General features: G+C 40.5%; 1 protein-coding gene across 1 annotated transcript in view; it reads left to right on the top strand.

Annotated features, from left to right (window-relative positions):
* Positions 1–24,150, top strand: part of LOC131195015 (uncharacterized) — a 47,673-nt gene extending 23,523 nt beyond the window's left edge. The window contains exons 3-10 of the mRNA XM_058176637.1: positions 19,892–19,971; positions 20,837–20,896; positions 21,573–21,644; positions 21,816–21,880; positions 22,419–22,556; positions 22,725–22,865; positions 23,114–23,251; positions 23,601–24,150. Of these exons, the coding sequence (XP_058032620.1) occupies positions 19,892–19,971; positions 20,837–20,896; positions 21,573–21,644; positions 21,816–21,880; positions 22,419–22,556; positions 22,725–22,865; positions 23,114–23,251; positions 23,601–24,150 (1,244 nt within the window). The remainder of the gene's footprint in view (positions 1–19,891; positions 19,972–20,836; positions 20,897–21,572; positions 21,645–21,815; positions 21,881–22,418; positions 22,557–22,724; positions 22,866–23,113; positions 23,252–23,600) is intronic.
* The last annotated feature ends 1,641 nt before the right edge of the window (positions 24,151–25,791 follow it).

Below are 25,791 nucleotides of genomic sequence, written 5' to 3'. Positions count from 1 at the left end.
TTGCTAGCACAACCATGCAGCCTATGTGGAAGGGAAGGGATGCCTTATCAGGAAACCTCTCAAGACTTTAATGCCCATCAGACACTTATGGACCATAGTCTGGTCCTTGGTCTGGGCTACAGCCAAGGCCTCAGAGTATCTCCATTGCTTGATACTTGGTGAAAACACACACAGAGAGAGAGAAACCTATCAGATTTACTTTACAAAGTAAATTTACAATCAAACAAAGGAGCCACCTAAACAAATTTACTATTCAGAAGCAATTGAGCCAAGAGACCAAGATCACTGGCAAATAGGCTCTCACCAGAAATCAACTGTATCCATAAAGTATCTGGGGTGAACCAGATCTGAAGCTTTCCAGGTGAAAAGGAATCAACCAAAATCAGGATTGCTCCTCTGACTGCAGCGTTGCTAATATAACAATGCAGCCTCTGTGGAAGGGAAGATGTACCTTCTCAGGAAAGTTCTGAGACTTCCATGCCCATCTTACAGTTATGGGTCATGGCCTGGTCTTGCCATGACCCTGGAATTTGGGTGCCAAATCTTAATTAAAACCATGAAATTGCCCTTTCAGCTCCGAGCTCTGCACTGGTTTGAGCACTCAGGGCTATATACCCAGGACCTCAGAGTATCTCCATTGCTTGATACTTGGTGAAAACACACACAGAGAGAGAGAAACCTATCAGATTTATTTACTTTGAACAACAAAGTAAATTTACAATCAAACAAAGGAGCCACCTAAACAAATTTACTATTCAGAAGCAATTGAGCCAAGAGACCAAGATCACTGGCAAATAGGCTCTCACCAGAAATCAACTGTATCCATAAAGTATCTGGGGTGAACCAGATCTGGAAGCTTTCAGGTGAAAAGGAATCAACCAAAATCAGGAGTGCTCCCTGATTGCAGCATTGCTAGCACAACCATGCAGCCTATGTGGAAGGGAAGATGTACCTTCTCAGGAAAGTTCTGAGACTTCCATGCCCATCTTACAGTTATGGGTCATGGCCTGGTCTTGCCATGACCCTGGAATTTGGGTGCCAAATCTTAATTAAAACCATGAAATTGCCCTTTCAGCTCCGAGCTCTGCACTGGTTTGAGCACTCAGGGCTATATACCCAGGACCTCAGAGTATCTCCATTGCTTGAAATGGAGTTCCCAGCAGCTAAAGAATTATCACTGGACTTGATATTTCTTGTATTTAATTTGCCTTCTTGTTGTAGTCCGTCAGCAGCCTACGGAGCTGGCAACGGAGTCCGACAGCGATGAGGCTGAGGTGAGGCCAGGGCCATCGGGAAGTGAGGTGTGGACTCCAGAGCCTCCAAAACCTGATAATAGTGAGGAAGAGAAACTGGAGGAGCCTGTTCCTAATGCACGACGAGAAGAGCTGCCAAAAGGCAAGAGCAGCTCAAGCAGAGGATGGCCTCCCATAAGGCTTAATAACAGACCAGCACCGTGTTTCAGTTTGCGGAAAACAACGTTGTAGCTCGTCCTCTGCTTCGTGTGTTTGTGACTTCTGGATATTTATCAGGAAGGGCCTTTGGCAGTTTGCCTAATTTGTGATAACTGAAGAATTTGTCTCTGGGAGGCCTTTGTTTTACTTTGAGTTGAACGACGCTGGGAATGAAGTAATTCGCAGCTGTTGGAAGAAAGTTTATTTTATCACGGACTGAGGTTGTTGCTACCTACTTGGGTCTGGGTCACCACACTTCTACAAGTCTTTAATAAAGCCTGAAATCTCCTTATTAACTGGTGTGTTCATTTCGTTTTGATCCTGAAAGAGCCATTTATCTGGCAACTGGCCATTGCGTGACACTTGGTCAAAACAAACAAACACACACAGAGAGACACATAAACTTATCTGATTTATCATATCAGATTTACTTTACAAAGTAAATTTACAATCAAACAAAGGAGCCACCTAAACAAATTTACTATTCAGAAGCAATTGAGCCAAGAGACCAAGATCACTGGCAAATAGGCTCTCACCAGAAATCAACTGTATCCATAAAGTATCTGGGGTGAACCAGATCTGGAAGCTTTCAGGTGAAAAGGAACCAACCAAAATCAGGAGTGCCCCCCTGATTGCAGCATTGCTAGCACAACCATGCAGCCTATGTGGAAGGGAAGGGATGCCTTACCAGGAAACCTCTCAAGACTTTAATGCCCATCAGACACTTATGGACCATAGTCTGGTCCTTGGACTGGGCTACAGCCAAGGCCTCAGAGTATCACCGTTGCTTGAAATGGAGTTCCCAGCAGCTAAAGAATTATCACTGGACTTGATATTTCTTGTATTTAATTTGCATGCTACAGGTACTTAATAAAGCTTGAAATCTCCTCATTGACTGGTCTGTTCATTGTGTTTGGATTCCCAAAGAGCCATTTATCCGGCCCCTGGGCCATTGCTTGAAATGGGCTTCCCAGCAGCTAAAGAATTATCACTGGACTTGATATTTCTTGTATTTAATTTGCATGCTACAGGTACTTAATAAAGCTTGAAATCTCCTTATTAACTGGTGTGTTCATTTCGTTTTGATCCTGAAAGAGCCATTTATCCGGCCCCTGGGCCATTGCTTGATACTTGGTGAAAACACACACAGAGAGAGAGAAACCTATCAGATTTACTTTACAAAGTAAATTTACAATCAAACAAAGGAGCCACCTAAACAAATTTACTATTCAGAAGCAATTGAGCCAAGAGACCAAGATCACTGGCAAATAGGCTCTCACCAGAAATCAACTGTATCCATAAAGTATCTGGGGTGAACCAGATCTGGAAGCTTTCAGGTGAAAAGGAATCAACCAAAATCAGGATTGCTCCTCTGACTGCAGCGCTAATATAACAATGCAGCCTCTGTGGAAGGGAAGATGTACCTTCTCAGGAAAGTTCTGAGACTTCCATGCCCATCTTACAGTTATGGGTCATGGCCTGGTCTTGCCATGACCCTGGAATTTGGGTGCCAAATCTTAATTAAAACCATGAAATTGCCCTTTCAGCTCCGAGCTCTGCACTGGTTTGAGCACTCAGGGCTATATACCCAGGACCTCAGGGTATCACCGTTGCTTGAAATGGGCTTCCCAGCAGCTAAAGAATTATCACTGGACTTGATATTTCTTGTATTTAATTTGCATGCTACAGGTACTTAATAAAGCTTGAAATCTCCTCATTGACTGGTCTGTTCATTGTGTTTGGATTCCCAAAGAGCCATTTATCCGGCCCCTGGGCCATTGCTTGAAATGGGCTTCCCAGCAGCCGAAGAGAGATCATTGGACTTGATGGTGCGGGAGTATGAACGGATTTCCAGAAAAATGGCAGACCACAGGAACCCTTTAGCAGTTCCAAAAAGGCTCCACACCCATTTGCACTACTCAGGTGATGCTGAGGACACAGGCAAACCTCCGAGTGGCCTCAACCACTCTGTACAGAATGCAAACGACCAGCTGTCTGCAAGGAATATCAGTCCTTCCATTTCCACCATCCAACTGGAGCTGAAGAAGCTTCTTGGATGAGAAGGGAGACGTCTTCTAAGACTTGATGTTTTCTTCTATTTAATTTGCCTTCTTGTTGTAGTCCGTCAGCAGCCTACGGAGCTGGCAACGGAGTCCGACAGCGATGAGGCTGAGGTGAGGCCAGGGCCATCGGGAAGTGAGGTGTGGACTCCAGAGCCTCCAAAACCTGATAATAGTGAGGAAGAGAAACTGGAGGAGCCTGTTCCTAATGCACGCACGAGAAGAGCTGCCAAAAGGCAAGAGCAGCTCAAGCAGAGAGGATGGCCCCTCCCATAAGGCTTAATAACAGACCAGCACCGGTGTTTCAGTTTGCCGGAAAACAACGTTGTAGCTGCGTCCTCTGCTTCGTGTGTTTGTGACTTCTGGATATTTATCAGGAAGGGCCTTTGGCAGTTTGCCTAATTGGATTTTGCCTAATTTGTGATAACTGAAGAATTTGTCTCTGGGAGGCCTTTGTTTTACTTTGAGTTGAACGACGCTGGGAATGAAGTAATTCGCAGCTGTTGGAAGAAAGTTTATTTTATCACGGACTGAGGTTGTTGCTACCTACTTGGGTCTGGGTCACCACACTTCTACAAGTCTTTAATAAAGCCTGAAATCTCCTCATTGACTGGTCTGTTCATTGTGTTTGGATTCCCAAAGAGCCATTTATCCGGCCCCTGGGCCATTGCTTGATACTTGGTGAAAAACACACACAGAGAGACACATAAACTTATCTGATTTATCATATCAGATTTACTTTACAAAGTAAATTTACAATCAAACAAAGGAGCCACCTAAACAAATTTACTATTCAGAAGCAATTGAGCCAAGAGACCAAGATCACTGGCAAATAGGCTCTCACCAGAAATCAACTGTATCCATAAAGTATCTGGGGTGAACCAGATCTGGAAGCTTTCCAGGTGAAAAGGAACCAACCAAAATCAGGATTGCTCCTCTGACTGCAGCGTTGCTAATATAACAATGCAGCCTCTGTGGAAGGGAAGATGTACCTTCTCAGGAAAGTTCTGAGACTTCCATGCCCATCTTACAGTTATGGGTCATGGCCTGGTCTTGCCATGACCCTGGAATTTGGGTGCCAAATCTTAATTAAAACCATGAAATTGCCCTTTCAGCTCCGAGCTCTGCACTGGTTTGAGCACTCAGGGCTATATACCCAGGACCTCAGAGTATCTCCATTGCTTGAAATGGAGTTCCCAGCAGCTAAAGAATTATCACTGGACTTGATATTTCTTGTATTTAATTTGCATGCTACAGGTACTTAATAAAGCTTGAAATCTCCTCATTGACTGGTCTGTTCATTGTGTTTGGATTCCCAAAGAGCCATTTATCCGGCCCCTGGGCCATTGCTTGATACTTGGTGAAAACACACACAGAGAGAGAGAAACCTATCAGATTTACTTTACAAAGTAAATTTACAATCAAACAAAGGAGCCACCTAAACAAATTTACTATTCAGAAGCAATTGTGCCAAGAAAACAAGATCACTGGCAAATAGGCTCTCACCAGAAATCAACTGTATCCATAAAGTATCTGGGGTGAACCAGATCTGGAAGCTTTCAGGTGAAAAGGAACCAACCAAAATCAGGATTGCTCCTCTGACTGCAGCGTTGCTAATATAACAATGCAGCCTCTGTGGAAGGGAAGATGTACCTTCTCAGGAAAGTTCTGAGACTTCCATGCCCATCTTACAGTTATGGGTCATGGCCTGGTCTTGCCATGACCCTGGAATTTGGGTGCCAAATCTTAATTAAAACCATGAAATTGCCCTTTCAGCTCCGAGCTCTGCACTGGTTTGAGCACTCAGGGCTATATACCCAGGACCTCAGAGTATCTCCATTGCTTGATACTTGGTGAAAACACACACAGAGAGAGAGAAACCTATCAGATTTACTTTACAAAGTAAATTTACAATCAAACAAAGGAGCCACCTAAACAAATTTACTATTCAGAAGCAATTGAGCCAAGAGACCAAGATCACTGGCAAATAGGCTCTCACCATAAATCAATTGTATCCATAAAATATCTGGGGTGGACCACCAGAATGGGTCTGGCCTTGCATAGGCAGCCCAAAGCAGGCTGCAGCACTACTTAGCCATCAAGCCACACTGTGGCACATGCCAAGGATAGGAAGCTTTGCTTGCTTTTCTACCCAGTGATGACCACAGCTGATTAAAGAGGCTGGAGAGAGGGGGGCAGAGCTGGCGTTGCGGCGAAATCGCATGCAAGTTTGAACTTCGGACTTGCTGCCCATGTTTTTTCACCACGATGGTCCTTTTTTGGGACCTCACTGTCCCGGAAGGACAGTGATAGTGTAGGATACTTCCTGCTGGTCTCGGGGATATTGCAAAATCCCCGTTTGACTCAGGAGAAGCCCTTTTTCGTGGCGATCAAATCCAGCCTTGGCTGTCAAAGCTGGGACAGCTCCGAAGGAAGAGCCGAAGGAACGTGCTGACAGGGGTGAGAAAATACTGTCTAATGGACTTTGCTAAACCATCCTAAATGGTGAATGAAAGAAAAATAGCTAAAAATAATTGACTTGAATGGCGGTTTAAAAAGTTTGGAGAAATCTTCTTTTTAAATGTATTTTGGGAACTTTTTTTTTTCTCTTGAGAGTGTCTCCATTTTGGATGAAGTGAAGGGAATGATTCTTTTAGTACTTTTGGATTTATTGCCTAAAGAAAAACTTTATTTTTGCTCTCTGCTAACTACCAATATTAAAATGTTAAATTGATTTTTAAAATTCTTTTTTTTTTAATTAATCCTTTCTGTTTGACCCTTTTTTTTATTTTTTTATTTTTCTTAAATTTTTATGAGGGTGGAGGAGGAGTGGCTGTGAGAAGGGAGAGGCAAAAGACTGCCATCTATTGGCCTTTTATTTTTTTCCCTCTGCACATTTATAAACTGGAACTCTTTCTACTGAAAGGAAATTGCTACCTTGTTCTACTATTTCCCTAGGGCTTTAACCTTGAGATACAGTGTTGCTTCTTGAGATACTGAGAGAACCCTGAAGATTGTTCATTCATGTGTTCTTTGTTAAATTGTTAAAGGAATAAGTCTGGAAAGGAAAAGAAGAAGGCAAAAGGGGAAAGCCTCTTTTACTGTTCTCTCTGATTTTTTTTCTGCCCTCCCTGCTATTATATCTATTTTTACTCTGCACCCCCCCCTCCAGAATTTTCTCCCCCTCTATTTTTTTTTTTTTGATTAATTTCTTCCTATCTCTTCCTCTTGGATTAAGACACGGAACAGTCTGAAAAAAATTTTCTTATTTCTTTTCCTTTATTACTGATTTGGATTACAATTTGGATTCTCTGGATATTTATCTTTACATATAAAAACTGAGTAGAAAAGGCGAAAGATTTATACGATCTGAAGAGAAACCAGAGTATAGGACCAGAAGCCAGACCGCAGCTGCAACATTAGCCATTTCAAACCCCTCCAATCCATACATGCAGCAAACTGACACCCACTATGAAGATGTAGCACGACCACGAACACGAAGCCAAACAGCAGCAGTGCAGCTCACCAGCTCAAATCCCCTTGCAACTCAGACTAATCCTAGCACAACCAAGCCCCCACCCAAACAGGACACACCCCCAGCCAATCAGAGCACAAAAAAACACTCCATCCAATCAGAGCACAAAAACACTCCATCCAATCAGAGCACAAAAACACTCCATCCAATCAGAGCACAAAAACACTCCATCCAATCAGAGCACAAAAACACTCCATCCAATCAGAGCACAAAAGTGCCTACTGTTCCTGTCCTATTGTTCCCTTTCATTATAGCAGATGAATACTTTGCTTATATATATATATATATATATATATATATATATATATATATATATATATATATATATATATATATATATATATATATATACATACATACATACATACATACATACATACATACACACATACATATACATATATACATAATGGGAAAAAGAACTCTAACACCAAATACAAGCTTGATGGACATTACTTTAAGATGACCCCCACCCTGTTAAAGACCTTGGAGTTTTCATATCAAATGATCTAAGTGCCAAAGCCCACTGCAACTACATAACAAAAAAAGCTCTAAGAGTTTACGCAGCTTCTTTTCCAAAAACTCTACACTACTAACCAGAGCATACAAAAAATTTGCTAGACCTATTCTTGAATACAGCTCACCTGTCTGGAACCCATACCACATATCAGACATTAATACAATTGAACGTGTCCAGAAATATTTTACAAGAAGAGTTCTCTGCTCCTCTGAAAACAACAAAATACCTTATATCACCAGACTTGAAATCCTGGGATTAGAAAACTTAGAACTCCGCCGACTCCGACAAGACCTGTGTTTAACACACAAAATCATCTATTCCAATGTCGTTCCTGTTAAAGACTACTTCAGCTTCAATCGCAATAATACAAGAGCAAACAATAGATTCAAACTTAATGTTAACCGCTTCAATCTTGATTGCAGAAAATATGACTTCTGTAACAGAGTTGTTAACGCTTGGAACTCACTACCTGACTCTGTGGTCTCATCTCCAAATCCCAAAATCTTTAACCAAAAACTGACTACTATTGACCTCACCCCATTCCTAAGAGGACTTTTGTGTATAAGAGCACAAAAGTGCCTACTGTTCCTGTCCTATTGTTCCCTTTCATTATAGCAGATGAATACTTTGCTTATATATATACATATTTTAGCCTATATTTTATATTTTATATATATTTTAGCCTATATACATGTTTATATGTTTATATGATATGTTATTGTTTTTATGTCAATATTTATTAGAAGAAAAAATGGGAGAAGAACAAGTAAAAGAGACTATGATTGCTTGGGGGAAGAATATTGGCCATGGGATAGATTTAGATGCCTGGCAGAAACTATGGATGTATAATTATAAAATGACAATGTCTACAGCATATAAAGACAATTTGTATAAGATGTTTTACAGGTAGCATTTATCCCCGACAAGAATTGCAAGAATGTTTAAAGACAAATCCGAAAAATGTTGGAACTGTCATCAGGCATATGGATCATATTTCCATATGTGGTTGACATGCGTTGAAGCGAAAAGATATTGGACTAAGATACACACGTGGTTGGAGAAAATGATTAAAAAGCACATAGACTTTAAGGCGGAAGTCTTTCTGTTGGGAATTATTCCTGAGATACATACTAGAGATGTAAAATATTTGATTGTGAATATTATTACAGCAGCCAGGATTGTGTTTGCCAAAAACTGGAAAAATGAAAAATTACCTTTGCAAGATGAAATAATTAGGAAGATGATGGAATGTGCAGAGATGAGTAAATTGACTTTTGAAATTAGAGATCAAGAAGATAAGCAATATTATCAAATATGGGATTTATTCTATAAATGGCTAGATGGGAAGATACGTTAGAAAAATAAAGATATATTTATGAAAGAGATGTTCATCTTGAGATTGCACAAGAAGATATGTAAACACCCCTTCAGCATATTGAAATTGTTTGATGTGTATGTTTTTTTCTTGTTTTTTTCTTTTTGTTAAAAATAAAATTTCTTTAAAAAAAAAAAAGAGGCTGGAGAGGAGCATGAGCCCCTTGACACTTTGTGTGTAAGGGAAGAAGCCAGGCTCTGCTCCTTCCATGTGAAATGGAGCATATCATCTCCATGCCAGAAGCAGCCTTTCTCCCAAGACCCTACCAACAACAAGGATCTGCAACCTTAAACAAACAAAGAGCCATTTGGACCTGTTTCCCACAAAAAAGAAAACACTGGGCACCACAAAACTTGGGTGGGCGTGGCCAACTCAATGTCACTCACTCCCACCCAGTCACATGGCACCCCCCCAGCCACACCTACCCAGTCTTGGAAAATAGCTTAACCCCTTCCTCTCTGTGGCAGCCCCTCAAGTATTGGAACACTGCTATCATGTCTCCCCTGATCCTTCTCTAGACTAGCCATGCCCAGTTCCTGTCACCATTCTTCATATGTTTTAGTCTCCAGTCCCCTAATCATCTTAGTTGGTCTTCTCTGTACTTTTTCTAGAGTCTCAACATCTTTTTTATAGTGTGGTGACCAAAAGTGGATGCAGTATTCTAGGTATGGTCTTACTAAGGCTTTAGAGAGTGGTATTAATACCTCATCTTGATTGTATCCCTCTATTAATGCAACTTAGAATTGCATTGGCTTTTTTGGCCGCCGCCGCACACTGTTGGCTCATATTTAACTGGTTGTTCACTAAGACTCCAAGATCCCTCTCATGGTTACTTCTATTAGGCCTGGTTTCACCCAGTCTGTATGTGTACAATTGGTTTTTCTTGCCTAAATGTAAGACTTTACTTTTCTCTACATTGGATTTCATTTTGTTAGACAGGGCCCAGTGTTCAAGTCTGTTGAGATCCATCTGGATCTTGAGCCTATCGTCTAGGTGGGGGATGTTTGTTATTCTTGCCAGCTTAGTATCATCTGCAAATTTGGTAAGTTCCCCTTCTATTCCTCATCTAAGTTGTTTATGAAGATATTGAAGAGTACTGGGCCTAAGTCAGAACCTTGTGGTACCCCACTGCTTACTTCCCTCCACGTAGTCGTAGACCCATTAAGGACCACTCATTGAGTACAGTTTATAAGCCAGTTACAAATCCATCTGGTTATGATGCTATCTATCCCACTTTTTTCTAGCTTACCAAGATGTAGGTTGTGGTTTACTTTGCTGCATGCCTTGCTGAAGTATATTATGTCCAAAATATTTCGCTGGTCTGCTAATTTAGTCACTATGTTGAAGAATGAAATAAGATTCATTTGGCATGATCTGTTTTTAACAAACCCATGCTGACTGCTAGTTATTACTTTATTTGTTTCTAGATGTTGGCAGATCTGTTTTTTTATTATCTTTTCTAGTATCTTCCCAGGTATTGATGTTAGGCTGATTGGTCTCTAGTTTCCTGGGTCTGTTTTTTTCCCTTTTTTGAAGTTGGGAACCACATCAGCTCTTTTCCAGGCCTCTGATAGTTCCCTGATGCCAGGATTTTTGAAAGATGTGGTACAGTGGTTCTGAGATTACATCTGCCAGCACCTTTAAAACTCTGGAATGTAATCTGTGAGGTCCTGGTGATTTGTATTCAGTTGGGTTCTAAAGAGTAGTTGGGTTTATTGCTGCTGTGCCTACCTCCATACTATATGACATCATTTCCCCTTCAGCTGCTAAACTCCATTACAGGGTTAGCGGTAGAATCCTTCAGGCTGGTGGCCCTCAAGAACTTCAGTCTCCTCGGAAGTGCTGTTGAGTCTGTGACAGTCAGAAATTCATATCCACTATGAATCTGTTACTAGCTGAAAGCCCACTAAATACCGGTACTAGCAATCGCAAACTAAATTAAGTTTTGATCCTAGGGCATTTGCAATAGGATCTAGGTGCTGAGTACATTACTATCTGTTGCATAAAATAATCTATACCCTTAAGAAGAACCACAGCATTTGGAGACTGCAACAAGGCCATTTTATAAGCATCAAGAAAATATAGAGATCACTGGGCTTCCAGCCGAAGAATTTCAGAGCCCCGACCATTCAAAGAAATAAAGATTATACTGTAAAGGAGACAATGTTAAAGCTGTCACATGATGTCATGGATAATTAATTTATGAACCAGGAATGAAATGGCATCAGTTTGACAACATGGTGTCTGACGGAAAGACCAAGTCCACGCATGAAGTTCCACTTAAACTGATTTATTCTTAAACGGTCTATGCACAGGACACTTCTCAAGTAACAATTAGCACCTCCTTGGAGTTAGATAAGAGATAACAGAATTCAAGGAGGGTAACCCGTTAGCAGAGCAGTCTGCTAACTCGAGCAGACTACTCTGGCACTATGTAGAGGGAACGTGTGCATCTGTTGTTCGGGGGCAGTTACATACATGTTCCTTTTCTACGTCAGCAAATTTTAACATTTCCTGCTTCAATGTGCCTTGCCTTCCCCATTTCCCATTAGAAAGTCAGAACCAATCAGCATGCAGGAGTGCCCCTCTGCACAACCCAGAGTTGGAATTTGGGAGGTGTCAGCCTATATTGCTTCACGGTTTAGGAGCTCAAGGTACTGGAGAATCTTTGTTCCTCTTTCCCTCCATCAAATTAACTGTGTGAGATAAAGGGATGAGAAAGTGTGATGAAGTCACCCAGGAATGTCCATGTTGGACTTGAGAAGAGAGGGAGCCAAGTCTGTTCTGTGGGCTGTCACTCCTCGGAATGTTGCTGCAGCTAATTGCCACTATCTGAATCTTTACTCTGTTGCTAGGCAACTAACCTAATGGAACCTTCCTTCTGCTCTCCTTTCTCCTTTCATGGGCCATGACTGAATTCAGATCCCCCCATCAAATTCAAAACCACCGAAACCATTTCTGAGGTGGGATTCTTAGCCAAAAAGCAGAGGAGACCACCATGTATATGAGGAACTATGGGGATTTTAGGGTAAAGGTTTGCCATTCGCCTTTGGTATTGGAACTGTGATATGTCTACTTTGGTGGCCTGAGGACACCAAAGTACAGTTCCTGTAGGGCATATAAGGTGCACCCCTAGCATCCATCCACAGCTAGATAAAAGATTAAGACATATTAGGATGGGTCATGAAACACTGATTGTGATGACTTTGACTGCTACATATATATATCTCCAGGAGTCCAATCCTTGTGCTGAGGTGTTGAGGAGTTGAGGTGCTGAGTTGCGGAGGAGCTGAGGTGCTGAATTGCAGAGCTGTTTAGGAGCTAAGGTGCTGAAGTGCGGAGGTGCTGACGTGCGGAGGTTCTGAGGTGCTGAAGTGCTGAGGTGCGGAGGTGCTGAAGTGCTGAGGTTCTGAAACGCTGAAGCGCTCAGGCGCTGAAGCGTTGAGGAGCTGAGGTGCGGAGGTGCTGAAGTGTTGAGGTGCTGAAGTGCTGAGGAGCTGAAGTGCAGAGGTGCTGAAGTGCTGAAGTGCTGAATTGCGGAGGTGTTGAGGAGCTAAGTGTTGAGGTGCTGAAGTGCTGAGGTTCTGAGGTGCTGAAGTTCTGAAGTGCGGAAGTGCGGAAGTGCTGAGGTTCTGAGGTACGGAAGTGCTGAGGAGCTGAGGTGCGGAAGTGCGGAAGTGCGGAGGTGCGGAAGTGCTGAGGAGCTGAAGTACGGAGGTGCTGAAGTGTGGAGGAGCTGAGGATCCTGGTAAGCACACACATACCTCTGGAGGGATGACCCAGCGGGTCACAGGTCACACTTCTAGAGAAAGCACTGAGATGTCATCACCCACCTGACACCAAGCCTTGATGACATGTTTGCTTTCAGTATTTAGTTTTTACTTCAAAATTGGGGGGCAGACACCTAGGTGGAAGTCGGTAAAAGTTTGTTGCTAATTCCCATTTTAAAGACAGATAAATTATAGAATAAATATAGAATACCAAGAAGACCTCTGCTATTCGTTGGTGGCCCCAATACAATGAGCTTGTTTTTCATAGGAAGCTCTCATTACTATTGCAAATTTTATTGATGGGATTGTGATCTCATGCAATCTAACAAAAAGGTACTGCCTAAACTGTGAGAAAGCAACTTGTTCGGCTACCTTTGCAGATTGGCAATTGGGAACAAAGTGAAAACATTTTTCATACATTAAATCAAAAGTTTTACCTCTAGAAATTGTTTGTGTCTTTTATGGTATGAAAGAGAAAAAAGTTCCTTGACTTAAAAGACTCTTCATGGTGAATATTCGTGGCCAGTTATATAGATCATTCCAGATAGTTTAGCAGATCCATGGTTGTATCCCCTACATAATAGGATTTACATTTTTAAAGCAAAGTTAGTGTTGATGTTTCTTGTTATAATGTGGAAAGTGAGAACTCCTGGAGAGGGATGGGCAACCGGTGCTATCCAGGAACACTGGACTGTGTTTCCCTCAGTTATTAGGGGAGGCAATGGGAGTTGCCTTTTCAAGCACTTAGTGCCTGACTGCCGAAGAGAATGTGAAGAGAATGCCTTTCAGCAGATGTTGAAGATGTTGAACATTCAACCATCCATCAAACAAGGCATCCATAAATCGAAACATCCATTCACCCATCGATCAACCTACTAATCTTCAACCACCCATTCAAAACCTCCAATCATCCAACGATCAGCCGCTCATTGCTCAACCAACCTTCCTTCTACCACCTGTTACAAATAACCCTCAATCAACTACCGATCACAACTAGGTATGCACGCCCCTTACCTCTCCTACACCAAACACTACAGGTCTCAAATGTAAATTAATAAATGCAAGAAGTATTGTAAACAAATTACCTGAATTTATCCTCTTATTAAACAATGGTACATTTGATATCATATTTCTTTGTGATACATGCCTAAACTCATCCCTCACTGACTCCATTATTTCAAACAAAGAATATCAAGTCCTTTGATCAGATCGTGAACACCGCAGAGGTGGTGGAGTAGTTATCTTTTACAAAAAATCACTGCACTTAAAAAATATTCAAGTTGCACATAAACTTTCTCTTCCTGAAACTATTGTATGTGACCTGTCCACCAACACCACACTTAGATTCATACTATGCTACAGAGCCGCTGACTACGACATCGCTCATGCAAATACGTTAACCTCACTACTAACATGGGCTACCTCTTGCCCATAACCTCTCATCTTCCTGGGTGACCTAAATCTACCTTCTATAAACTGGATAACAAATGAATGTACAACCAATCCATACTACACTATACAGCGCCGTTACAAACCTAGGTCTTGAGCAACTTGTTGTTGTTAGTTGCGAAGACGTGTCCGACCCATCGCGACCCCATGGACAACATTCTTCCAGGCCTTCCTGTCCTCTACCATCCTCTGGAGTCCATTTAAACTCATGCCTACTGCTTCAGTGACTCCATCCAGCCACCTGTCGTCCCCTTCTTTTGCCCTCAATCTTTCCCAGCATTAGGCTCTTCTCCAGTGAGTCCTTCTTTCTCATTAGGTGGCCAAAGTATTTCAGTTTCATCTTCAGGATCTGGCCTTCTAAAGCGCAGTCAGGGTTGATCTCCTCTAGAACTGACTTGTTCGTTCGCTTTGTAGCCCAAGGGACTCGCAGGAGTCTTCTCCAGCACCAGAGTTCAAAGGCCTCAATTCTTTGGCGCTCAGCCTTTCTTATGGTCCAGCCTTCACCGCCATACATTGCAACTGGGAAAACCATAGCTTTGACTATACACACTTTTGTTGGCAGGGTGATGTCTCTGCTTTTTAATACGCTGTCTAGATTTGCCATAGCTTTCCTCCCCAGGAGCAAGCGTCTTTTAATTTCTTGGCTGCAGTCCCCATCTGCGGTGATCTTGGAGCTCAGGAAAATAAAATCTGTCACTACCTCCATTTCTTCACCATCTATCTGCCAGGAATGGAGAGGGCCGGATGCCATGATTTTAGTTTTCTTAATGTTGAGTTTCAAGCCAACTTTTGCACTCTCCTCCTTCAGCCGCATCAAGAGACTCTTTAGTTCCTCTTCGCTTTCTGCCATTAGAGTGGTATCATCTGCATATCTGAGGTTGTTAATATTTCTTCCGGCAATCTTAATTCCAATTTTTGATTCATCTAGCCCCGCCTTTCTCATGATGTGTTCTGCATATAAGTTAAATAGGCAGGGTGATAGTATACAGCCTTGCCGGACTCCTTTCCCAATTTTGAACCAATCAGTGGTTCCGTGTCCAGTTCTCACTGTGGCTTCTTGACCCACATACAGGTTTCTCAAGAGACAAATAAGATGGTCTGGTACTCCCATCTCTTTAAGAACTTGCCACAATTTGTTGTGATCCACACAATCAAAGGCTTTAGCATAGTCAATGAAGCAGAAGTAGATGGTTTCTGAACTCCCTAGCTTTCTCCATGATCCAGCATATGTTGGCAATTTGATCTCTAATTCCTCTGCCTCTACGAAATCCTGCCTGTACTTCTGGTAGTTCTCGATCCACATACTGCTGGAGCCTAGCTTGTAGGATTTTAAGCATAACCTTACTAGCATGTGAAATGAGTGCAATGGTGCGATCGTTTGAACATTCTTTGGCATTGCCTTTCTTTGGAATTGGAATGTAAACTGACCTTTTCCAATCCTGTGGCCACTGTTGAGTTTTCCAAATTTGCTGGCAAATTGGGTGTAGCACTTTTACTGCGCTGCCTTTTAAGATTTTGAATAGCTCAGCTGGAATACTGTCTCCTCCACTGGCTTTGTTGTTGCTCAGATTTCCTAAGGCCCATTTGACTTCACATTCTAGGATGTCTGGCTCAAGGTTAGTGACCACCCCATCGTGGTTATCAGGGATGTTAAGCTCATTCTTGTATAGTACTTCTGTGTAATTTTGCCACCTCTTCTTAATCTCTTCTGCCTCTGTTAGGTCCCTGCCATTTTGGTCCTTTATCATGCCCATCTTTGCATGAAACGTTCCCTTCATATCTCCAATTTTCTTGAATAGATCTCTGGTCCTCCCTATTCTATTGTTTTCTTCTATTTCTTTGCACTGTTCATTTAAGAATGCATTCTTATCTCTTCTAGCTGTTCTCTGGAATTCTGCATTCAACTGGGTGTATCTTTCTCTTTCTCATGTGCCTTTCACTTCTCTTCTTTCCTCCGCTATTTGCAGAGCTTCCTCAGACAGCCATTTTGCTTTCTTGCATTTCTTTTTCTTTGGAATGGTTTTAGTTGCTACCTCTTGTACAATGTTGCGAACCTCCGTCCATAGTTCATCAGGCACTCTGTCTATCAGATCTAATTCTTTAAATCTATTTGTCACCTCTACTGTATATTCACCAGGGATATGATTTAGTTCATACCTGAGTGGCCTGGTGCTTTTCCCTACTTTCTTTAGTTTAAGCCTAAATTCTGCAAGAAGAAGCTCATGATCTGAGCCACAGTCAGCTCCTGGTCTTGTTTTTACTGACTGTATAGAGCTTCTCCATCTTTGGCTGCAGAGCACATAGTCAATCTGATTTCTGTGTTGACCATCTGGTGATGTCCATGTGTAGAGTCGCTCTTAGGTTGTTGGAAAAGAGTGTTTGCTATGACCATCGTATTGCCTTGACAGAATTCTATCGGCCTGTGCCCTGCTTCCTTTTGTACTCCAAGGCCATATTTGCCTGTTATTCCGGTTATCTTTTGGCTTCCTACTTTAGCATTCCAATCTCCCATGATGATAAGGATATCATTTTTTGGTGTTAATTCTATCAGGTGCTGTAGGGCTTCATAGAACTGGTCAATTTCATCTTCTTCAGCACCAGTGGTTGGGGCATAGACTTGAACTACTGTGATATTGAATGGTTTGCCTTGGATACGGACTGAGATTATTCTGTCATTTTGGGGATTGTATCCCAGTATTGCTTTTCCTACTTTTTTATTGATTATGAAGGCCACTCCATTTCTTCTGAGGGATTCTTGCCCACAGTAGTATACCTGATAGTCATCTGAATTAAATTCGCCCATTCCCGTCCACTTTAGTTTGCTGATTGCTAAGATGTCGATGTTCAGTCTTGTCATCTCTTGTTTGACCACATCCAGCTTGCCTTGATTCATGGATCTTACATTCCAGGTTCCTATGGAGAAAAAATCTTTACAGCATCGGACTTTCCTTTCACCACCAGATACATCCACAGCTGAGCGTCCTTTCGGCTTTGGCCCAGTCGCTTCATTCTTTCTGGCGCTACTAGTACTAGCCCTCCGCCTTCCCCAGTAGCATATTGGACACCTTCCAACCTGAGGAGCTCATCTTCCGGCCATATCTTTTTCCTTTTGTACCGTCAATTAACAATACTAGACTCAAGAACTGCCTCGACCTCATCTTTTGTAATAACACAAACTCAATTTACAGACTACAAATAAAAGAACCCTTTTCCAACAGCGACCACTGCATGATAGACTTTTGTCTAAATATACACCCTCACACAAATCGTCATAACAATAGTACTCCAAACTACAATTTTAAAAAAGCCAACTATGACCTTATAAACAATGATCTCTCATTTCTTGACTGGCAAAATCTATTCTCAACCTGTATCACTGCAGAAGACCATTATAAAGTATTCCTACTTGAAATCAATAAAATCATCAAACTATACGTACCACAAATCACCATCAAAATCAAAAACATAAATAAATTACCCATATCAATAAAAAAGCTTCAATCCAAAAAAAAAAATCCCTCTGGAGAAGAAACAAAAAGGGTGATGTAGCGAACTTCAAAATCCGCTACAGAAATATTTGCAACCAAATAAAAACTGAATGTAACATTTACCACACCAAGCAAGAAGAAGACCTTCACGCACTAATTCCAATCGTGCTTTCTATAATTTTGTCATCAATCAACTTAAAGAAACAAGATCCATTCCACCACTAAAAGAATCTAACGGCAAAGAACGTACTGACGAAACAGTTAAAGCAAATCTCTTTAACACATTCTTCGCTCAGTCTTTTAAACAGCGATGGCTCATATCCGACATTCCTCAATCGTACCAAAAATGTTAACAATGACTTAACACATATAGACTTCACAGAAGATAATGTTGAAAAGCTCTTCGCAACCTGAAACCATCATTATCTATTGACCTGCATACTTTTGCTTATATATTTTTTTCTTTTATGATGTGTTGTTGTTTTATGTCGATGTTCAGTCTTGTCATCTCTTGTTTGACCACATCCAGCTTGCCTTGATTCATGGATCTTACATTCCAGGTTCCTATGGAGAAAAAATCTTTACAGCATCGGACTTTCCTTTCACCACCAGATACATCCACAGCTGAGCGTCCTTTCGGCTTTGGCCCAGTGGCTTCATTCTTTCTGGCGCTACTAGTACTAGCCCTCCGCTCTTCCCCAGTAGCATATTGGACACCTTCCAACCTGAGGAGCTCATCTTCCGGCGTCATATCTTTTTTCCTTTTTGTACCGTCCAATTAACAATACTAGACTCAAGAACTGCCTCGACCTCATCTTTTGTAATAACACAAACTCAATTTACAGACTACAAATAAAAGAACCCTTTTCCAACAGCGACCACTGCATGATAGACTTTTGTCTAAATATACGTCCTCACACAAATCGTCATAACAATAGTACTCCAAACTACAATTTTAAAAAAGCCAACTATGACCTTATAAACAATGATCTCTCATTTCTTGACTGGCAAAATCTATTCTCAACCTGTATCACTGCAGAAGACCATTATAAAGTATTCCTACTTGAAATCAATAAAATCATCAAACTATACGTACCACAAATCACCATCAAAATCAAAAACATAAATAAATTACCCATATCAATAAAAAAGCTTCAATCCAAAAAAAAAAATCCCTCTGGAGAAGAAACAAAAAGGGTGATGTAGCGAACTTCAAAAACCGCTACAGAAATATTTTACTAGAAGAGTTCTTCACTCCTCCATAAACAACAAAATACCTTATGCCACCAGACTTGAAATCCTGGGATTAGAAAACTTAGAACTCCGCCGACTCCGACAAGACCTGTGTTTAACACACAGAATCATCTATTGCAATATTCTTCCTGTAAAAGACTACTTCAGCTTCAATCGCAATAATACAAGAGCAAACAATAGATTCAAACTAAATGTCAACCGCTTCAAACTTGATTGCAGAAAATATGACTTCTGTAACAGAGTTGTTAACGCTTGGAACTCATTACCTGACTCTACTCAAAATCCCAAAATCTTCAACCAAAAACTGTCTACTATTGACCTCACCCCATTCCTAAGAGGACTATAAGGGGCGTGCATAAGAGCACAAAAGTGCCTACCGTTCCTGTCCTATTGTTCCCTTCATTATATCAAACTAACATAGTGATTGCATACTTTTGCTTATATATTTTTTTTTCTTTTATGATGTGTTGTTGTTTTATGTCGATGTTGGTGTATACTGTTGTGACAAAATGAAATAAAAAAAAAAACAGTCTGCGGGAGAAACCCAGAAGCTCCGCTGCTCTTTTGAGACGAAACTATTAGGCAGAGGGGAGATGGCCTTTTCCTGCATCATTCCCAGAGTTTAAAAGGCACTCTTGAGGCAGCTGCATTTGGCTACAGCTCTGTCTTTCTAACATACGTAAAACACTTATTTTTAGTATGGTCTTTAGAGGCCAATGCTTTTATGGTTTGGATTTTAATTTACCAATCACATTTTTCATTATTGTGACTATTCCTCTAGATCCTTTAGGACAGAAACGTTATTTATTTCCTTATCTTTTTATGTTAGTTGTGTTCAACGCTTGTCCTAAAGGATCAGATTAGAAGAATATAATATAATTTAAAAATGATGTGCTATTCTAGACATTGTCTCTCAAGTCTACATTTTAATTTTTGAAATAAAAATGTCAAAGCTATTCTGCAGTCTCACCTATTACCTTATCTTCTAGTTTCCAACACTGATTTTGTGATGGAAAACGATTTGTTGAGAAAATTAAGAGAAAACATGAAACGTGTTCTTACTCAAGAGGTAAGAAAAAACATTTGTTCATAGGCTGTCACAGTAAATGTGTGGTGGAACGTATAGAAATTTTAGCTAGGTAGGTAGGTAGGTAGGTAGGTAGATGGATGGATGGATGGATGATAGGGTAGGTAGTTAGAGACAGAGAGACAGACAGAATATTAATTGTGGTTTCTGTTTATCCTCAATTGCCAGTATAGGTTTTTGTTTTGGACTTTATTTTTGAAATACATCGTTAGCTTCTATTAGCGACCCAAGAAAGCCAGTTTGGTATCACGGTTAAGGCATCAGCCTGCAAACCCAGAGACTGACATTTCTTGTCCCACTTTAGGCACAAAGCCAAGTGGGTGACCCTGGGCCAGTCACCTTCTCTTAGCCCTAGGAAGAAGGCAACACAAACCACTTCTGAAAAACCTTGCTAAAAAAATGGCAGGGACTCGTCCAGCCAGTCCCTGAGAACCAAACACAAATAAATGGAAGGAAAACCAAGAGAGAGACCCAGAGTCTCCATTGCATGTTGGGCAGCCATATAAGTTGGATGAATGAATCAATGAACTTGCAGAGCTAGCTTAGGTCATTGTAAATATTGATTTAACATATTTCATGGACCAAATTGCTAATGAAATTTTTTATGACTTTGGCAGGAGAACTTTTGTTTTCTCTGCACTTTGTACTTAAAATGAAAGGGCTGTTTGGGGATATAGTAGAAGGATTCCCTATCTGTCCCCAAGATGCTTTTTCAAGAGGAAGCAGGACTTTCTTTTTGCTTTCCCTGAAGATGTTTAGATTCTCACCCAAGAAGTTTCTTCAGTTCTGGAAGAATCACTGTCAATTTAGTTTTTGTTTTTTTAAATGGGGTATTTTGTCATTGCAGGAAGAAATATCGAGACTTCCTCTTCTGTCATCTGCCACTGAAGAACGGAGACGTGCTGAGGTATATAATGTATACTTGTAGCTCACCTTAGAATATATTTGTGAGAAAAATGAAAATAAATGATTTTTTCACAATTGGTAATTGTTAATAATACATGTGCAGCGTATTTTATATAGTATTTATGTTCACTTTATATTTCTATTACATATATGAAGTTCATACACACACATCCATTCAATACAAAGTAGTTTATCTGTAATTTCCATTAAAGAATGGCAATTCATGCTGATTCTTGGTTGGTTCCTTCTTTGCCACATTAGCTACTTTCTTTGGCCACATACAATATCACTAGCAGTGAAATAAAATTTAGATGATTCGTATTTTGTTGAACCACTGTGTTTTACGTTTCCTAAACAAATGAACTAAAACTAGATCTTTCTTTTTCCATCCCAGCGTGAATAATCTTTATTGCCTGTATTGAACATCTACAGCAATAAACTGGGAGTTGCACATGTTTGTGCTCATCTTGACATGCATGATTTTAATATGCTCAAATATGCTTGTCTACACCCCAGACTCTTTTCTAAAGAAGAAGTTTCAATTAATATCTTCTTTACACTAACATGACAGAGAATTTATGGAAAACAAATTCATGTAAATCTTCTCATGACCATGAAATGAAGAAAATTATCAAGCAAACATCTAAAATTCATTTTATGTTTTTCATTCTTCACAGAACTCCCAGGTTTCCAGACATCCAGAAATGCGCGTGGGCCAGGATTTAAGTTTAAAGTTGCGTTCCCCTCAGGTAAGCAATCTAGCATTTGAGGAATCTTTTGAGTGTACATTACTGAGAAATAGTTCATGTCATAAGAAGAGGCGAAGAAGCCCAATGTGAGTGATGGGGTAGTTGGGGGGGGAGTGCGTGGGCTGATATGGAAATATGTTCCTGATTTGTGATGTATTTTGGCTTCTTCAGATTGTTCAGACAAAAACTGAAAGACTGGAAGTAGATCTGAAGAGAGCGAGGGGCCAGAGTTATATGTAAGTCTTGGCATAGTTCATCAAATCTTTGCATCATCCTATTAAGTTCACACTTTCAATAAAACATTCCTAATTTCTACATTGGCAATAGGACTGGCCATTTTATCAAACAAGTGACGGAAATGATATTCTAGTAGAGTTTGGGAAATAAGGTGGGAATAGCAACAGTTGAATTTGATTTTTAAACAGAACCTTTCATAATGACTGCCTTGTGCTCCCTCATAAACAAGGAACTGCCTTAATCACTGAGGAAGCAACTTGTTGGGATATGTTGACAGTTAGACATTTGTGAGAAGTGAGAACTTTCCCCATATTCTACATCCAAAATGATTTGCTTCTGAAAATCATTTTGAATTTGTTTGTGCCTTTCGTGGAATGTATATTAAAAAAAAGGAAGATAATTGATTAAAGTATTATTTCCTCTGTATTTACACACACGAAGGTATTTTTAACGTGTTGTAATTGAATAAAAAGGTTGATAATTCAAGTAAAAAACCCCTAAGGGGGCTAATTTCTCTCCGGTCTTCATAATTTGCAGGAAGACAATGGAAATATCAAAACTTCTGGCAGAAAAAGAGGAGCTGGAACTAAAAATTCAGGAGCTTACAAATAAAAATATACAATTGGCCAAAGAAAAAGAAAAACTTTGTGAACAGTATGAAGAAAAGCTGAGCAGGTGAGAAAATTTTAGATAGCAACCCTGACTTTCTCTTCCTTTCTCAGCTATTTTAATTAGTTTTAATTTTAAACAAGTTTAAATAAATAAAAAACCACCAAATAATCAAATCAAATTTTAAAAAAAACCTAAGGGGGCTAATTGCACTCTGCTCTTGATATTTTACAGGAAAAATCATTCAGATGAGTCTGGGCAGCTGGAAAAACTCAGACGAGAGAATGAGAGTCTCAGCTGCAAGGTGCAGAAACACGCTGAAGAAAAAGCAGAGCTCCTACGAGAAAATAATGACCTCAAAGACGAACTTTATCGGTGAGAAATATTTAGATAGTGATCTTGACTTTTTCTTTCAAATTCAAATTTATTTATTAGATCCCTTAGGCCAGATATACCAGATAAAAGAAATATTCCATTCTTTTATATGTACTGTATGTATAACTGAATAAGAGAAGAGCAATAGGTATAATGGCATGCAAAAATAATGAGGAATGTAGGTATGCTTAGTAATTCAAGTAAAAAATGAAGTGGGCTAATATCTCTCTGGTTCTCATAATTTACAGAAAGACAACACTGATGTCATTAATGACATTAGAAAACAAAGAGCTCCAAAATAAGGCCGAGATGGTGACATTCAAAAATCTTGAACTGACGGATGAGAAAGAGGAGCTCTGCAGAGAGTATGAAGAAAGACTGTGGAGGTGAGAAATTTGTAGATCGCCACCACTAACTTCTTGTTCCAGAATTTCATATTAGGTTCTCCTTATCTTAGAAAGCTTGGAAAACCTACATTTTCCTTACTTTAGAAAGAAATGAATGAATTACGGCTCATTATACTTTTACATATACAAATCTCAGGAGTTAGTCTCATGGAAGTGAATGGGAAGATATGTATAGGAGAGATCTTTCAACCTCCAACCCAACTACCCAACAATATTTATATACTTTGAGAGTGAGAGTTTCCTGACATCAAAGCAGTTCCCATCATTTTTAACTAAGAATGCTTTGTTGTTGGTCCAGATTCACAGCTAACATTCTGATTTTTTCCAGAGAGACACAACTGAGGAAGGGCTGCTGCACCTTATTGATGGGCAGAGACCGGATGGACCAGAGACCTGGCAGCAGTGAGTGCAAAAGAGGCGCTGTGAGTGTCTGCCAAACAAATGCAGATGTTGCAGAAAACAAGACAGAAGCGCAACAAGATAAAATGAAGCCTCAAATGGAATATAAATTAAATGAGAAATGGCTGAAAGCTTCAGTGGACAACCTCAAAATAAAAAAACCGAAGGAACCCGGGCCAAATATCCTGAGGTGGCTTCAGCAATCGCTGAAAGTCCTGAAAGAGGATTCCTCTGAACAGTACACCCTGCCAGAATGGCTTAAAGCATCCATCAGCAACCTCCCGAAGGAATGTGCTGAGGCATCCAGGGAGGATGTGAATGGTTGGCTAGAAGGATCGATAAATCATCTCCAAGAAGAAGGGCCAGAAACCTGTGATTTAGATGTGCAGGGATGGCTTGAAGCATCTATTATAGGCATTCAACACCTACTAAAGTCCAAATCAAAGTTTCGACGAAGCCAAATAAAAGGGATGGCTTGAAAAATCAATAGAGAACTTCAAGAAGCAATGTCCTGAAGGATCTGTGGTGAATATGTTAGAATGACTTCAAGGATCCTTAGAAAGCCTGTCATTTTCTGGAGAACCTAGACCAGTTCTTGAAAAATGGCTTCAACAATCCTTGAAAAACCTGCAAGAGGAAGGTCCTGATGTATCTAAACAAGACGCCCAAAAATGGGTCAAAATATCTATAAAGGATCTTGAGGAGGAAGGACCTAAAACACCACATCTAGATACTCAGGAATGGCTTGAAGCCTCTATTAAAGGCATTCGGGATCTACAGAAGTCCACGGTGGAGATGAAAAGAACTCTGAGGAATAGAATAGAATAGAATAGAATAGAATAGAATAGAATAGAATAGAATAGAATAGAATAGAATAGAATAGAATAGAATTTTGATTGGCCAAGTGTGATTGGACACACAAGGAATTTGTCTTGGTGCATATGCTCTCAGTGTACATAAAAGAAAAGATACCTTCATCAAAGTACAACACTTACAACACTTAATGATGGTCATAGGGTACAAATTTAACACTTAATGATAATCATAGGGTACAAATAAGCAATCAGGAAACAATATCAGTATAAATCCAAAGGATTACCAGCAACAAAGTTACAGTCATACAGTCATAAGTGGAAGGAGATGGATTATGGGAACGATGAGAAGATTAATAGTGCAGATTTAGTAAATAGTTTGAGAGTGTTGAGGGAATTATTAGTTTAGCAGAGTGATGGCGTTTGGGGAAAAAATGGACCTTTTTGGAGTGAGTGACATACTGTGAGTCACATGGACGATGGTATTACAGCAAGAGCTTCATAACCAATCAACACTTGTCATCAACAATTGTGGTTGTCTAGATGCTGCCTTAAGTTGGGTGGGAGGAGAAAAGAAAGAGAGCGGAAAGAAAAAGGAATGAAGGAGAGATTGATATGGAGGAAGAAAAAGAAAGAAGGGCCAAACAGCAAGCATGATTATGCCAAAACGCCAAGAATGGATAGACAACAGTAGAGCACAGACAAACAAAACTTTGTAAGTGAAAAGGAATCAACCAAAATCAGGAGTGCTCCCCTGATTGCAGCATTGCTAGCACAACCATGCAGCCTATGTGGAAGGGAAGGGATGCCTTATCAGGAAACCTCTCAAGACTTTAATGCCCATCAGACACTTATGGACCATAGTCTGGTCCTTGGTCTGGGCTCCACAGCCAAGGCCTCAGAGTATCACCGTTGCTTGAAATGGGCTTCCCAGCAGCCGAAGAGAGATCATTGGACTTGATGGTGCGGGAGTATGAACGGATTTCCAGAAAAATGGCAGACCACAGGAACCCTTTTAGCAGTTCCAAAAAGGCTCCACACCCATTTGCACTACTCAGGTGATGCTGAGGACACAGGCAAACCTCCGAGTGGCCTCAACCACTCTGTACAGAATGCAAACGACCAGCTGTCTGCAAGGAATATCAGTCCTTCCATTTCCACCATCCAACTGGAGCTGAAGAAGCTTCTTGGATGAGAAGGGAGACGTCTTCTAAGACTTGATGTTTTCTTCTATTTAATTTGCCTTCTTGTTGTAGTCCGTCAGCAGCCTACGGAGCTGGCAACGGAGTCCGACAGCGATGAGGCTGA

The sequence above is a fragment of the Ahaetulla prasina genome, chromosome 3 (assembly GCF_028640845.1).
Source record: "Ahaetulla prasina isolate Xishuangbanna chromosome 3, ASM2864084v1, whole genome shotgun sequence".
Lineage (NCBI taxonomy): Eukaryota > Metazoa > Chordata > Lepidosauria > Squamata > Colubridae > Ahaetulla > Ahaetulla prasina.
Note: the sequence above shows the minus strand (reverse complement) of the source record. Positions and strands in the feature narration are given on the sequence as shown.